Source organism: Tetrao urogallus (genome assembly GCF_951394365.1).
Source record: "Tetrao urogallus genome assembly, chromosome: 1".
NCBI lineage: Eukaryota > Metazoa > Chordata > Aves > Galliformes > Phasianidae > Tetrao > Tetrao urogallus.
This window is the reverse complement of record NC_136813.1, coordinates 232,774-246,062: the sequence shown is the minus strand read 5'-3', so window position 1 is coordinate 246,062 and position 13,289 is coordinate 232,774. Positions and strand designations below refer to the sequence as shown.

At 67.5% G+C, this 13,289-nt stretch overlaps 2 protein-coding genes across 2 annotated transcripts; both read right to left on the bottom strand.

Moving 5' to 3' along the window:
- Positions 1 to 244: 244 nt before the first annotated feature.
- On the bottom strand, positions 245 to 4,879 carry APBB1 (amyloid beta precursor protein binding family B member 1; the record flags this gene model as incomplete). Its single annotated transcript, XM_079540451.1, has 13 exons — positions 245 to 412; positions 477 to 653; positions 730 to 845; positions 965 to 1,048; positions 1,195 to 1,279; positions 1,372 to 1,486; positions 2,055 to 2,182; positions 2,267 to 2,404; positions 2,555 to 2,591; positions 2,699 to 2,787; positions 2,857 to 2,913; positions 3,007 to 3,185; positions 4,366 to 4,879. The coding sequence occupies 13 exons, from the start codon at positions 4,877 to 4,879 to the stop codon at positions 245 to 247; spliced, it is 1,887 nt and encodes a 628-aa protein (XP_079396577.1).
- Positions 4,880 to 6,904: 2,025 nt separating this feature from the next.
- HPX (hemopexin) lies at positions 6,905 to 12,570 on the bottom strand (the record flags this gene model as incomplete). Its single annotated transcript, XM_079535881.1, has 10 exons — positions 6,905 to 7,131; positions 7,213 to 7,360; positions 8,334 to 8,464; positions 8,530 to 8,637; positions 9,739 to 9,951; positions 11,040 to 11,193; positions 11,525 to 11,679; positions 12,023 to 12,103; positions 12,197 to 12,267; positions 12,506 to 12,570. The coding sequence occupies 10 exons, from the start codon at positions 12,568 to 12,570 to the stop codon at positions 6,905 to 6,907; spliced, it is 1,353 nt and encodes a 450-aa protein (XP_079392007.1).
- Between the last annotated feature and the right edge of the window lie 719 nt (positions 12,571 to 13,289).

The window sequence follows — 13,289 nt, the reverse complement described above, 5'->3', positions numbered from 1 at the left end:
GCAGCACCCCGCCCCGGCCCCATGCGCAGGGCGGGACTCCGGCCCGACTCCCTGCCCCACGGCCGCCCCCCCGGCACCGGGACCCGCGCATGGGATGCAGCCGCGCCGCCCGCCCGGAGACACTCACACACACACACACGCGCGCCCCGGCGGGCACGCGGCTCCGGCACGGCCGCCCCGTCCCGGTGCCGTCCTGCCGGCAGCGGTGGGGTCTGGTGGCTGCGCTCCCATCGCCTCCATCCCATCACGGCGTCTGCGCCCCCAGGCGCTTGGGCTTCAGGCTGCCCAGCAGGCTCTGCACGCCCTTGCGCACGGTGGAGCCCACACGGCGTGCCACCGAGTCGGCGGGCGGCGCGGGCAGGCAGGAGCTGGAAGCCTGGGGCCGCGCGTCCAAGCACTTCTGGTAGCGCAGCTGGGGGCAGCGGGTGAGCAGGAGCGGGGCGGGTGGGGGCGCGGGCCGGGTGGGGGCAACTCACCATGCAAGCGGCCTGCAGGGCCTCGCTCAGCCCCGCCGCGTTGGGCTCACACCACACCATGTGGCAGCGGAACGCGCCGGGCGCGCTGGCCATGATGAAAGCGAAGGAGCGCACGTCTCTGCCCACACCCATGAACGAGAGGAACCGCACGCGGCATTCGCACAGCACCGCCTCTGTCTGCAGGCACAGCAGCGGGGTTGGGGACGGCACGGGGACGGGGACGGCAGCGGGGACGGGGACGCGGCCGCCGCACCTGCTCGTGGGTGATGGTGAGGGTGGCGGGCGCCACGTTGACCACAATGGGCGTCCAGTGCTCTTTGCTGCTGGTGGCCAACGCCGCCTCCAGCGCCGCGTTGATGACGTCCATGCCTGGGGACGGGCACGGGGGGCGGGGGGGGGGGTCGGGGGGTGCAGGAGGACCCGGCTCCCCACCCCGCGTGCACCTTCGGGACACCCCAACCCTGCCTCCGCCTCGCCCCACGGCTCACCCACGGGTTTGGCGACGGGGACGCAGCCCAGGTAGCAGACGGGGAACTTCTGCACCACCTCGCTTTTGGGCGCCGGGAACTCCACTGCGGGCACGGCACAAAGTCACCGCGTGCATCATCCGACCCCCCACCCCTCCTCCCGTTCCCAGCGGCCCCCATCCAGCTCGCCCCACGGCTCTGCCCCGTGTACCCGCCCGCCCTGAGCCCCCCAGGCCCCCGCCGCACCGCACCCTGGAAGGGGATCTCCACCATCCTGGAGGCGTCCACGGAGAGGCCGTTAGCCAGCGCCCGGGCACTTCGCCGTTCCACCATGATCTGGGGGGAGCAGGGGGCCGTGGCCCCGTGACCCCATCACACTGCAGCCCCAACCTCCATCCCCACGGTAGGGGCAGCAGGTTGGGGCTCACCTGGGAGCAGACCTCGTGCAGGCTGGTGGCGATGTCCTTGGCAGGGGCCTCGCAGCGGAAGACGTGGCACTTGAGCATCTGCGTCAGCTGGTCCCGCGCCACGTAGGCAAAGTCCCTGCAGGGAAGGGCTGCCTACACTCGGGCCCCCCCCCCCCCCCCCAGACCCCAGGGCCCCACACCCCCGCCCACCGCCGAGCCCCCAGCACAGCACGATGCGGGCAGGGGCTGCGGTTGTGGTGCTGCCCTACCTCTCCCTGGGTGCCCAGCCAGAGCAGCAGGAGAGAGCCAGAGAACAGAGTCAGCGAGGCCAGGCGCGCCGCCACCCCAAAGCACGAAGCCCGGCACCCAGCCCACGAGGCTCCCACCCACCCCAGGACCCCGCACCCTCAATGCACGGGACCCCCCAGCAAGCACGTGGATCTCCCACATCCCACACGCATGGGACCCCCCACTCCCCGCACCCCACGTGCAAACAGATGCACCAACTCCCAGCACTCTGCACGCACAGGACTCCCCCACAGCCCCCCAGGAGCACAGACCCACCCCAGGTCCCATGTAATGCCCGGCCCCTGCACCCAGGCACCCCCATGTGCCCCTCAGCAGAGCTCACGCAGGCTGTGAGGGCCCCTTCCACGTGCCCAGAAGATCCCACACAGCCCCACCACGAGTCCCCCCGCCCCCACCTGCCGCTGTCGCGCCCCACACCCCAGACGCGGATGCTGGCCACGGGCTGTGCGTGCAGCAGGCTCTGGTCCTGCGGGTCCACCAGCTTCAACGTCTGGCTCTGCAGGAGCAGCAGCATGGCCCGGCCCTGGGAGGGCAACATCAGGCTAAGGAGAGGTGTGGGCCGTGGGCGGCGTGGGCCGGGGATGTGGGATGCGTGGGGGGCGCTCACCCCCCCCCAGGCGCCGGGCGCGTCGTGCTGGTGCAGGGACAGCTGGCGGATGCAGTTGTTGACAGCAACGCTGCTCCTGCCGGGCGCCAACTCCTCCTCGCTCATCTCCACCCAGCCCAGTGAGCGCACGGCGAAGCTCTGTGGGCACGGCGGGGTGGGCACGGCCCGGCCCCCCACAGCCCCACATAGCACTGGCAGTGCTGAGCCCCTGATGCTGGGGTGGGGGGAGCTGGGCAGGAGCCCCCCGCCGGGTGAGGGCAGCGCTCGGCCCCCACCAGCACCGCCTACCTTAGAGCCAGGCTCGTCCTCTTCGGCCGGATTCATGCTGCAAGAGTGAGGGGAGCCGTCACCACGTGCCACCGGCTGCCATCACCTGCTCCTGGCATCACCCCAAGCACCGGGCTGCCCCAGCTCGGCCCCTGCAGCCCCCACCTGCCGCCCAGCGAGGCCGGGTCCGGTGCCAGCGGCTCCACATCCCGTGTTCCAGGCTCACCGTCCGCCTCCTCCTCAGCTGCGGGGTCCTGGGGGAGCAGAGGGGATATCAGGGCTGGGCACGGTGACCTCCCCCTCTCCCCCAGACAGCCACTCACCTTCCAGAAGTCGCTGTCATCAAAGCGCTCAGCCGGGGCAAAGCCAGTCCAGGCGAGCTGCAGGCAGAGCGGGCAGCTCGGTTCCACGCTGTGCCATGGGGCAGCCCCCCCACTCAACCCCCTCTCGCCCCCCACTGGCCCCCCACTCACCGACTGCTCCTCGCAGGGGGTGCTGCCCCCTGAGCCACGCGCCAGCCCTGCTGGTGGCTCCCACTGCGTGGTGCCAGTGGGGATGTGCCAATAATAGGTGCCCGAGGTGTCCTGCACCCGCATCCATCCTGCAGGCAGGTCTGAGTCTGTCTCAAAGGAGTTGCGGGTCCAGAAGGAATCTGGGGGGAAAGGGGGAGGCTATGAGTCCCCGCCAAGCCAGGCAGGGCACAGGGCCCTGCTGCATGAGGAAAGGAAAGGGCACAGCCAGACCACGGCCCCTCATCGTGAGGGGTCCTGGGGGCTGTGGGGTGGCCCCATCCCACTCCACCCCACCCCATCCCCATCCCGGTCCATCCTGGTCCCATCCATCCCCATCCTGGTCCGACTCCATCCCTCACCTGCCCACCCCAGCCCTGCCATTTCCCCGGCAACCGCTGATGGCATCGCCAGGGGAAGCACCAAGAGGAGATGGGATGTGCAGATGGGGGGGCTGGGATGGGGCTATGGGGACAGAGAAATGGGGACGGGGCTGCAGAGGTGGGTCACAGCAGGGAAGGGCGCCGGGGGACAGCGAGGGCACAGCAGGAATGATGTGAGTGGGGACAGCATGGGGACACAGCACAGATGAGGCTTTGGGTGCGCAGCACAGCCAGAGCAATGCAGAGGAGGGGATACGAACCGGGCAGGGCCTAGGGGGCAATGCTGTGCTGGGGGGAAGGGGGCGCACGTCACAGTGGGGCTGGGGCAGGGAGATGAGGCCATGCAGGCCAGGGTCTGGGATGGGCACAGCAGGGCAGGGTGCTACACAGGAGCCAGGGCGCAAAGCATCAGGCCTGAGGAGGGGAGTGGGGGTCAGAGGACTGAGCATCAGGGCTGGGGCCACAGGGCAGAGCATTGAGCCCAGAGCTGTGGAACTGCGTGCGGGTTTGGGGGGCAGAGCATCAGGAGCAGCTCCTGCAGGCTGCAGGGCAGAGGATCACACAGTCATGGAATCATGGAATCACAGCATGGCCTGGGCTGCAAAGGAGCACAGCGCTCATCCAGCTCCAAGCCCTGCTGTGTGCAGGTCGCCAACCAGCAGCCCAGGCTGCCCAGAGCCACATCCAGCCTGGCCTTGAATGCCTGCAGGGATGGATGGGGCATCCACAGCCTCCTTGGGCAACCTGTGCCACTGCCTCACCACCCTCTTGCCTCCAAAACTTCCTCCTCACATCCAGCCCAAACCTCCCCTGTCTCACTTTATAAACCATTGCCCCACAGCATCGGGACGTGGGGCAGCGGATGGGGTTATGGGGCAGCACGTGGGGCCGGAGGCTGCAAGATGCAGCAGGGGGAGCTGGAGGGGAGCGCGGGGCCCACCTGCATCGTCGGGAGAGCTGCCGGCCGGGCTGCCCTGGCTGAGCGTGGCCCAGCTGGAGTCCTCATCGCTGGCCGTGCCGCTGCGGGGCCCGAAGAGGCGGCTGGCGCTACGGCCCGGCTCCCGCAGCGCTCGTTCCCCGCTGGGCTCCGACTCCCCCGTGGTCGGATCGCTCTGCACCGGCGTGGAATCGCCGTCCTCATCCTCGTCCTCTTCTTCCTCGTCCTCCTCCTCCTCGTCCTCGATCAGCGGCGCTCCCCCCGCGGCGGCGTTGCGGGCGTTGCGGGCGCTCAGCTCCGATTGCTCGGGGGGCGGCCGCACTTCGTTGCGGTTCTGATCGCGTTCGGCCGCTCGGCGCTGCAGGTTCTGCCCGTCCTTCAGCCATTTGGTGCTCGGGGGCTCCTCGGGGGGGGGCAGCGCCTCGGGGGGGCCGCGCAACGCCAGGCTCAGCCCCGCCGGCCCCACGCAGCTGTTATCGTTGGCCACATCGCTGCGTTTGCTCAGCGACCCCGACATGGTGGGGCCTGGTGGGGGGGGGGGGGGTCGGAGGTGCGGGAGGGGAGCTTGGATCAGCGCGGGGCGCCCCCGGCCCGCACCGCCTCCCCCCCAAAACCCCGCACCGCCCGGCTCTCACCTCCGCGCTGCGGCTCCTACAGCCCCCGCGGCGCCGGCAGCTCCGCACCCATCGGGCCTACGGGGGGCAGCGGGGCAGAGGGTGACCCCCCCCGCACTGCCCCCCGCCGCATCCCCGCTCCCCGCATCGCCACCCCGCACTGCGTCACCCCCCCCCCCACCCCCCCGCACGGCCCCGCGGGGCGGCCCCGGGGAACGGGGGGGGGAGGGGGGGAGCGGCCCCGGTCCGGCCCCTCCGGTACCTGCGGCGGCTCCGCTGCCGGGGGGGGTGCGGGGGGGATCGGCTTCCGCTTCCGAGTGCGGGGCGGAGCGGTGCGGAGTGTCACCGAGTGAGATGCTGCGGGGCGGCACGGCGCGGAATGGCACAGAATGGCACGGCGCGGAATGGTGCGGAATGGCACGGAATGGCACGGAATGGCACGGAATGGCACGGCACAGCTTGGCACGGCACGGCATGACATGGTATGGCACGGCACAGCACGGGATAGTGCGGAACGGCACGGCACGGCATGGCATACAGACAGCACGGCATGGCACGGAATGGCACGGAATGGCACAGAATGGCACGGAATGGCACGGAATGGCAGGAATGGCAGGAATGGCACGGAATGGCAGGAATGGCAGGAATGGCACAGAATGGCACGGAATGGCACGGAGAGCTGCGGCACGGAGGGAGCTGGGATGGCAACACAGCGGCAGATCGGCCCGGTTCGGCCCGGCACCGAACAGCGGAGGGCGGCACTGAGCAGCGCCGCTCGGCACGGCACGGCACGGCACGGCAATGCTGCGCACAGCCGCTGCTGGGACGGGAAATCGTTTCCCATAGCCAGTCTGAACACACATGGCCCAGTACAGCCCAGTACAGCACAGCACAGCCCAGCACAGCCCAGTACAGCCCAATAGAGCCCAGCACAGCCCAGTACAGCACAGCACAGCCCAGTACAGCCCAATACAGCCCAGCACAGCCCAGTACAGCCCAATAGAGCCCAGCACAGCCCAGTACAGCCCAGTAAAGCCCAGCACAGCCCAATAGAGCCCAGCACAGCCCAGTACAGCCCAGTACAGCCCAGTACAGCCCAGTGCAGCCCAGCACAGCCCTGCACAGCCCAGTACAGCCCAGTACAGCACAGCACAGCCCAATAGAGCCCAGTACAGCCCAGTAGAGCCCAGCACAGCCCAGTACAGCACAGCACAGCCCAGTACAGCCAAGTACAGCCCAGCACAGCCCAGTACAGCCCAGTACAGCCCAGCACAGCCCAGTACAGCCCAGTACAGCACAGCACAGCCCAGTACAGCCCAGTTCAGCCCAGCACAGCCCAATAGAGCCCAGCACAACCCAGTACAGCCCAGTACAGTCCAATAGAGCCCAGTACAGCCCAGTAAAGCCCAGCACAGCACAGCACAGCCCAATAGAGCCCAGCACAGCCCAGTACAGCCCAATAAAGCCTAGTACAGCCCAGCACAGCCCAGCACAGCCCAGCACAGCCCAGTACAGCCCAGCACAGCCCAGTACAGCCCAGCACAGCCCAGTAGAGCCCAGTACAGCCCAATAGAGCCCAGCACAACCCAGTACAGCCCAGTACAGCCCAATAGAGCCCAGCACAGCCCAGTAAAGCCCAGCACAGCCCAGCACAGCCCAGTACAGCCCAGCACAGCCCAGTAAAGCCTAATAAAGCCTAGTACAGCCCAGCACAGCCCAGCACAGCCCAGCACAGCCCAGCACAGCCCAATGGAGCCCAGCACAGCCCAGCACAGCCCAGCACAGCCCAGTACAGCCCAATAGGATCCAATACAGCCCAGCACAGCCCAGCTGCGCTGACCCCCCTCCCGCCCCCCACACTGAGGCACACACAGATCCGGGCAGGGGCTCCATAGCCTTTATTGCACCCTGTGGGGTGGGGGCTGCGCTCACTGTGCGCAGTGGAACAGATGGGCAGCGATGCTGCGGGGGGCTGCGGGCAGGCGGGCAGCCAGCAGCTCAGCCACGTCCCTGTAGAGATGGTAGCTGCCCCCGCGCAGCAGGTAGATGCCATCGGCTGTGCACATGGCCCCGTCCACGCCATCGTGGGGCAGAGGCTGCGGCTCATCCGCACGCCGTGGGCTCTGCGTCAAGTCCACACGCCGCACACGGTCCCCTGTGGACACAGCGCTGTCACCCGGAGCCGCGGGGACCCCAGTGCCACCCCCCCACCCGGCCCCACACTTCCACTGCCCACCTGTGATGACGTAGAGCTCTGCGGATCCGGGGCAGGTGAAGGCGGCATCTGCCTCGGGGACCCCCAGCTCCTCCTGCAGAGCCCGTGGGTAGCCCTCAACCTGCTGGTGGCCGCCTCTACCCGAGAGGTAGATGGAGACCTGCGAGCCCTGCGGAGAGCGGGTGGGCATCAGTGGGCATAGGGTGGAGTGGGACTGGGTGGGATGGGCACGGGGACAGGGACTGGTGTGGATGGGTGCAGGCATTTGTGGGAGTGGGTGGGCACAGGGATGTGGGGCGGGCAGCAGGTGGGCATGGGATGGGAATGGGGATGGGATGGGATGGGATGGGATGGGATGGGATGGGATGGGATGGGGATGGGGATGGGGATGGGGATGGGGATGAGATGGGATGGAGGTGGGATGGGGATTGGAGTGGGGGTGAGGGTGGGCGTGGGATGGGGATGGGATGGGGATGGGACGGGACGGGACGGGATGGGATGGGGATGGGATGGGATGGGATGGGATGGGATGGGATGGGATGGGATGGGATGGGATGGGATGGGATGGGATGGGATGGGAGGGGATGGGATGGGGATGGGATGGGATGGGATGGGATGGGATGGGATGGGATGGGATGGGATGGGATGGGATGGGATGGGATGGGATGGGAGGGGATGGGATGGGATGGGATGGGATGGGGATGGGATGGGAGGGGATGGGATGGGGGTGGGATGGGGATTGGAGTGGGGGTGGGGGTGGGCGTGGGGATCAGGATGGGATGGGGATGGGGGATGTTGACACGGCCAGTGTGGTCTCCACTGTATGGAAAGGACCTCAGGGTGCCTTGGACACCCTGGGGCTGGGTCTCAGAGCTCTGCAGGAGGGGGTACCCAGGGTGTGGGGATGGGATGGGGATGGGTGGGGACAGGATATCAAGAACAGTCAGGGCTGTGGGGCTGCCCATGGATGGGGCCAATGCCGGTGTGGGTTGGAGGCACCGGGGAAGCACAGGCCAGGAGAAGCACAGCCACGCAGGGACACCACTGTGCCGCCACCCGCTGCCTTTCTCCTGGCAGTGGCACCTCGAAAGCCCGGTGCCAGGCGATGTCCCCAGGCGGCACCATCCCCAAGGGGGGCCCACCTGGATCAGATACATGCGCTTATCCCAGGAGAAGGCGGCGTCCACGTCACCCTGCAGGCCCGGCCAGCTGTGTGCCTGCGGCCACGCGTGCCACCCATCCTTCCAGGAGTCCAGCCGGAATGACAGCCCACCTGCAGGACACATCAGCACCACGGCCCACAGCCCACGGCCCCTCACAGACCCCCGTGCCCCTCACCACGGAAGGCGTAGATGCGGCCACTGTCATCGGAGGTGATGGCCTGGAAGGGCTGCCCACTGCAGCGGTCACCAGCGTCACTCCATGAGGTGTTCCTGTGTGTGTGACCTGCAGGGTGGAGGCAGTGCTGACATGGGGTCAGGGAATGGGATGGGATGGGGGTGGGATGGGATGGGATGGGATGGGATGGGATGGGATGGGATGGGGTGGGGTGGGATGGGGTGGGATGGGATGGGATGGGATGGGATGGGGTGGGATGGGATGGGATGGGATGGGATGGGGTGGGATGGGATGGGGTGGGATGGGGATGGGATGGGGTGGGATGGGGTGGGATGGGATGGGATGGGGTGGGATGGGATGGGATGGGATGGGGTGGGATGGGATGGGGTGGGATGGGGTGGGATGGGGTGGGATGGGGTGGGATGGGATGGGATGGGGTGGGATGGGATGGGATGGGATGGGATGGGGTGGGATGGGATGGGGTGGGATGGGGTGGGATGGGGTGGGATGGAGTGGGATGGGATGGGATGGGGTGGGATGGGATGGGATGGGATGGGGTGGGATGGAGTGGGATGGGATGGGATGGGGTGGGATGGGATGGGATGGGATGGGGTGGGATGGGATGGGGATGGGATGGGATGGGATGGGATGGGATGGGATGGGATGGGGATGGGATGGGGTGGTGTGGGGTGGGATGGGATGGGGTGGGATGGGATGGGATGGGATGGGATGGGGTGGGATGGGGGTGGGATGGGGTGGGGTGGGAATGGCGGTGGGAATGGCGGTGGGATGGGGATTGTAGTGGGGGTGGGGGTGGGGATGGGATGGAGATGGGGGATGTTGACACGGCCAGCGGGGTCCCCACTGTATGGAGAGGACCTCAGGGTGCCTTGGACACCCTGGGGCTGGGTCCCAGAGCTCTGCAGGAGCGGGTCCCCAGGGTGTGGGTCACAAGAATGGGTAATGTGGGTGCAGATCTCTGGGCTGACATCCCAAGGGTCAATCTGCAGGATGGTCCCCAGGGTGGGTGTCCAGAGCAGGGCCCCAGGTTGTGTTCCCAGCACATGACTCCCCAGAGTCACTGGGTCCCCAGAGCGAGTTCCCAAAGTGCATCTCCAGTACGCCATTCCCCCATACGTCTCCAGCACGTGGGGTCCCTGGTTGTCACAAGGCTGCAGATCCCTTTGACAGCCCCCAGGGGAGCCTCACCTCTGCCGGGGCAGGGGATGAAGTAGTCCCGGAGATCACGGGGGTACCCAGGGAGCACCTCCCCAGTATGGGGTTTGACCTGGTGGAACTGGGTGCCCTGCAGGCAGTAGTAGCGCTCCAACCAGCGCAGCGCCGCGTCGCACCGCCCCAGCTTCGACCAGGGGCGTTCCTTCGTCACCCGCAGCTCCAAGTCGAAGGAGAACACCTGATCCCCTGTGTGCGTGGGGGCAGAACGGCTCGTATGGCACAGCACAGCTCATATGGGGCAGCACAAATCGTATGGTGCAGCACAGCTCGTTTGGGGCAGCACAGCTCATATGGGGCAGCACAGCTCACATGGGGCAGCACGGCTCATATGGGGTGGCACAGCTCATATGGGGTGGCACAACTCATATGGGGCAGCACAGCTCATATGGGGCAGCACAAATCATATAGGGCAGCACAACTTGTATGGCATAGTACAGCTCGTATGGGGTGGCACAGCTCTTATGGGGCGGCACAGCTCATATGGGGTGGCACAACTCGTATGGGGCAGCACAGCTCATATGGGGCAGCACAACTCATATGGGGCAGCACAGCTCATATGGGGCAGCACAAATCGTATGGTGCAGCACAGCTCATATGGGGCAGCACGGCTCATATGGGGCAGCACAGCTCATATGGGGCAGCACAGCTCATATGGGGCAGCACAAATCGTATGGTGCAGCACAGCTCATATGGGGCAGCACAGCTCATGGGGTGGCACAACTCATATGGGGCAGCACAGCTCATAGAGGGCAGCACAAATCGTATGGTGCAGCACAGCTCATATGGGGCAGCACAACTCATATGGGGCAGCACAGCTCATATGGGGCAGCACAACTCATATGGGGCAGCACAGCTCATATGGGGCAGCACAGCTCACATGGGGCAGCACAAATCATATGGTGCAGCACAGCTCATATGGGGCAGCACAGCTCACATGGGGCAGCACAGCTCACATGGGGCAGCACGGCTCATATGGGGTGGCACAGCTCATATGGGGTGGCACAACTCATATGGGGCGGCACAGCTCATATGGGGCAGCACAGCTCACATGGGGCAGCACGGCTCATATGGGGTGGCACAGCTCATATGGGGTGGCACAACTCATATGGGGCAGCACAGCTCATATGGGGCAGCACAAATCACATGGGGCAGCACAGCTCATATGGGGCAGCACAAATCGTATGGTGCAGCACAGCTCATATGGGGCAGCACGGCTCATACGGTGTGGCTCTGCCATGCAGCCCCAGCCCCCCCGGCCCCCGCTCTGCTCTCACCCTTGAAGAAGAGCACGCTGTCCCCACCGCACTCCTCAGGGTGACACTCCACAGCAGCGTCCAGATCTCCGGGGACCCCCGGGAACTCATCCGCAATGCGCCGAGGGAAATTGGGGCGCAGCTGCCCCCCAGCATAGGACCAGACTTTCTCACCCTGCAATGAGCCCCGCAGCTTCAGCTCTCAGATCCGGCCGGCTCCGTGGAAGCGGCCCTAGGAGAAATCCCCAGCGCTCGACCAGCAGGCCGGGGCCTCTGGACCTCCTGTCTCACAGGCAGCCCAGGGATGTGGACACAGGGGCAGCCCCCCAGCAGCCAGGAGCAGCCCAGGCCAGGACCTCAAGGGACTCCCCACCCCGGGACCACCGGCTTGGGACCCCCCCAGCTCAGACCCCCAGCCCAGGACCTTCAGTGTGATATTCCCAGCCTGGAACTCCCCAGCCCAGCTCCCCCAGCTCAGGACCCCCTTGCCCATCTTGGGACCGTGCCTGGAAGAGGTAGAGGCTCTGGTGCTCCTCGGGATGATCCCGGCGGTGGATGCGCAGCGCTGCGTCCACGGGCCCCTCCAGCTCAGGCCAGGACTCAGCCAGGGGGCGGCTGTGGGGCTGGGGTCTCTCCCACGAGATTTCCCACACGTCCCCTCCTGGGTGGGAGCACCGTGCTACCCCACAGCACTGCCCCACAGCCAACCCGGCCCACCTCCGCCCTCATTTACCCACACTCCCTGTATCCCCTGGTCCCTACAGACCCCATCTCCCCCCATTTCCCCCACACCCCATCCCCCCCCCCCCACACCCCATTCTCTCCCACACTCCAGTGCCACATCGCCCCGCACCTCCCACATCCCCTCCCATCCTCTCCCCTTCCCACACTCCATTTATCCAGCAGCCCATCACCCCCCTCCCAGTGCCACCTCCATCTCCCCACCGACTGCATTTCTCCTCACGCCCCCAGCCCCCACCCCACACCCTCAGCCCCCTCCCTACCCCTGAAGAAGAGCATGGTGCCGTTCTCGCTCAGCGTTGCAGCGTCGAAGCCGCCCTCGTCTCCGCAGATCTGGGCCAGGGCTGCAGGAGGGGCTCAGGTTGGCACAGACCCCCCCCCGGCTCCGCTGCGACCCTCCCACCTTCCCCCTTCCTCCCCCATCCCGCAGTTCTCACCGGTGTCGTTGCTGGGGGTCTCAGCCCCACGGCGGTGCCCATCTCCAGGTGCGTGGGGTTTGTGCTGAGTCCTGGGGGTGGGCAGCACGGAAGGTTATGGCACAGCCCCCAGCACTGAAGGAGCACAAATGGACCCCCGGCTCCCGAAGCCCACCCGCCCTACACATCCTCCCTATGCATCCCACTCCCCTATTGCAGTTCTGCATGCAGCCAAAGCTCCGTTGACACCCCCCCCCCCCCCCCGTCCTCCTGCACCCCAACGCCCTTTGCAGCCCCGGCCCCATTTTCGCCTCGCTGCTCCGCACTCACAGCGGCCATCCGTCCACCAGGAGCAGCAACGCCGCCAGGCACAGCGCGGCCGCGGACCCCCCCATGGTGTGCGGTGCAGCTCCGCCGCCTCCGCCGCTTTAAGTGCGCTCCGCGGGGGGGGTGGGGGGGACGCGACGACACCTCGCGCCACCTCCGGGCCCATTGCACAACGCGGGGGGGGTCACGGCCGGGCACGGACACTCCGTGGCAGCGCAGGTAGGGCTGGAGCCGCCCCAACCGCTTCCTATCAGCGCCCTCCCCCCGCCACCCCGTGCTGGGAAATGCCGCTGTTTGCTCGGGAACTGGGGGGAAGGGAAAGGGCAGGGGAGGGCAGCGCGACCCACAGCGGGACACGGCGCGGAAAGGTCGAACCCGCAGCTCCGCAGCGCCCCGCACCCGGACCGGGGGTCCCGCGTTGCCCTCTCCGCTCTCCCACCCCCCCCCGCACCATTCGGCCCCCACGGGCGCTGCCGGCTGCCTCCCCCCTCTCACCCCCACCGCCCCCCCCACCCCCGATGCGGTCCTCTCCGAACATTTCTGTATTCCTTTATTCTGTATTGATTTGTACACACACCGCGCGTGGCGGCTGCCGGCCTCCCCCGCCGCCCCCCCCCCCCCCCACACCCCCCACCCGGCCTCCTCCCCCCGCTCCCCCCATCACGGCCCCCCCGGCAGCATCACCGCGCCATGGGGGGGCTGGGGGGGGTTGGGAGGTAACGGCTCCGCTCCGCTCCGCGCCGGGTTAAAGTGCAGCGCGGGGGGGGGGGGGGGAGCGGAACCGCGG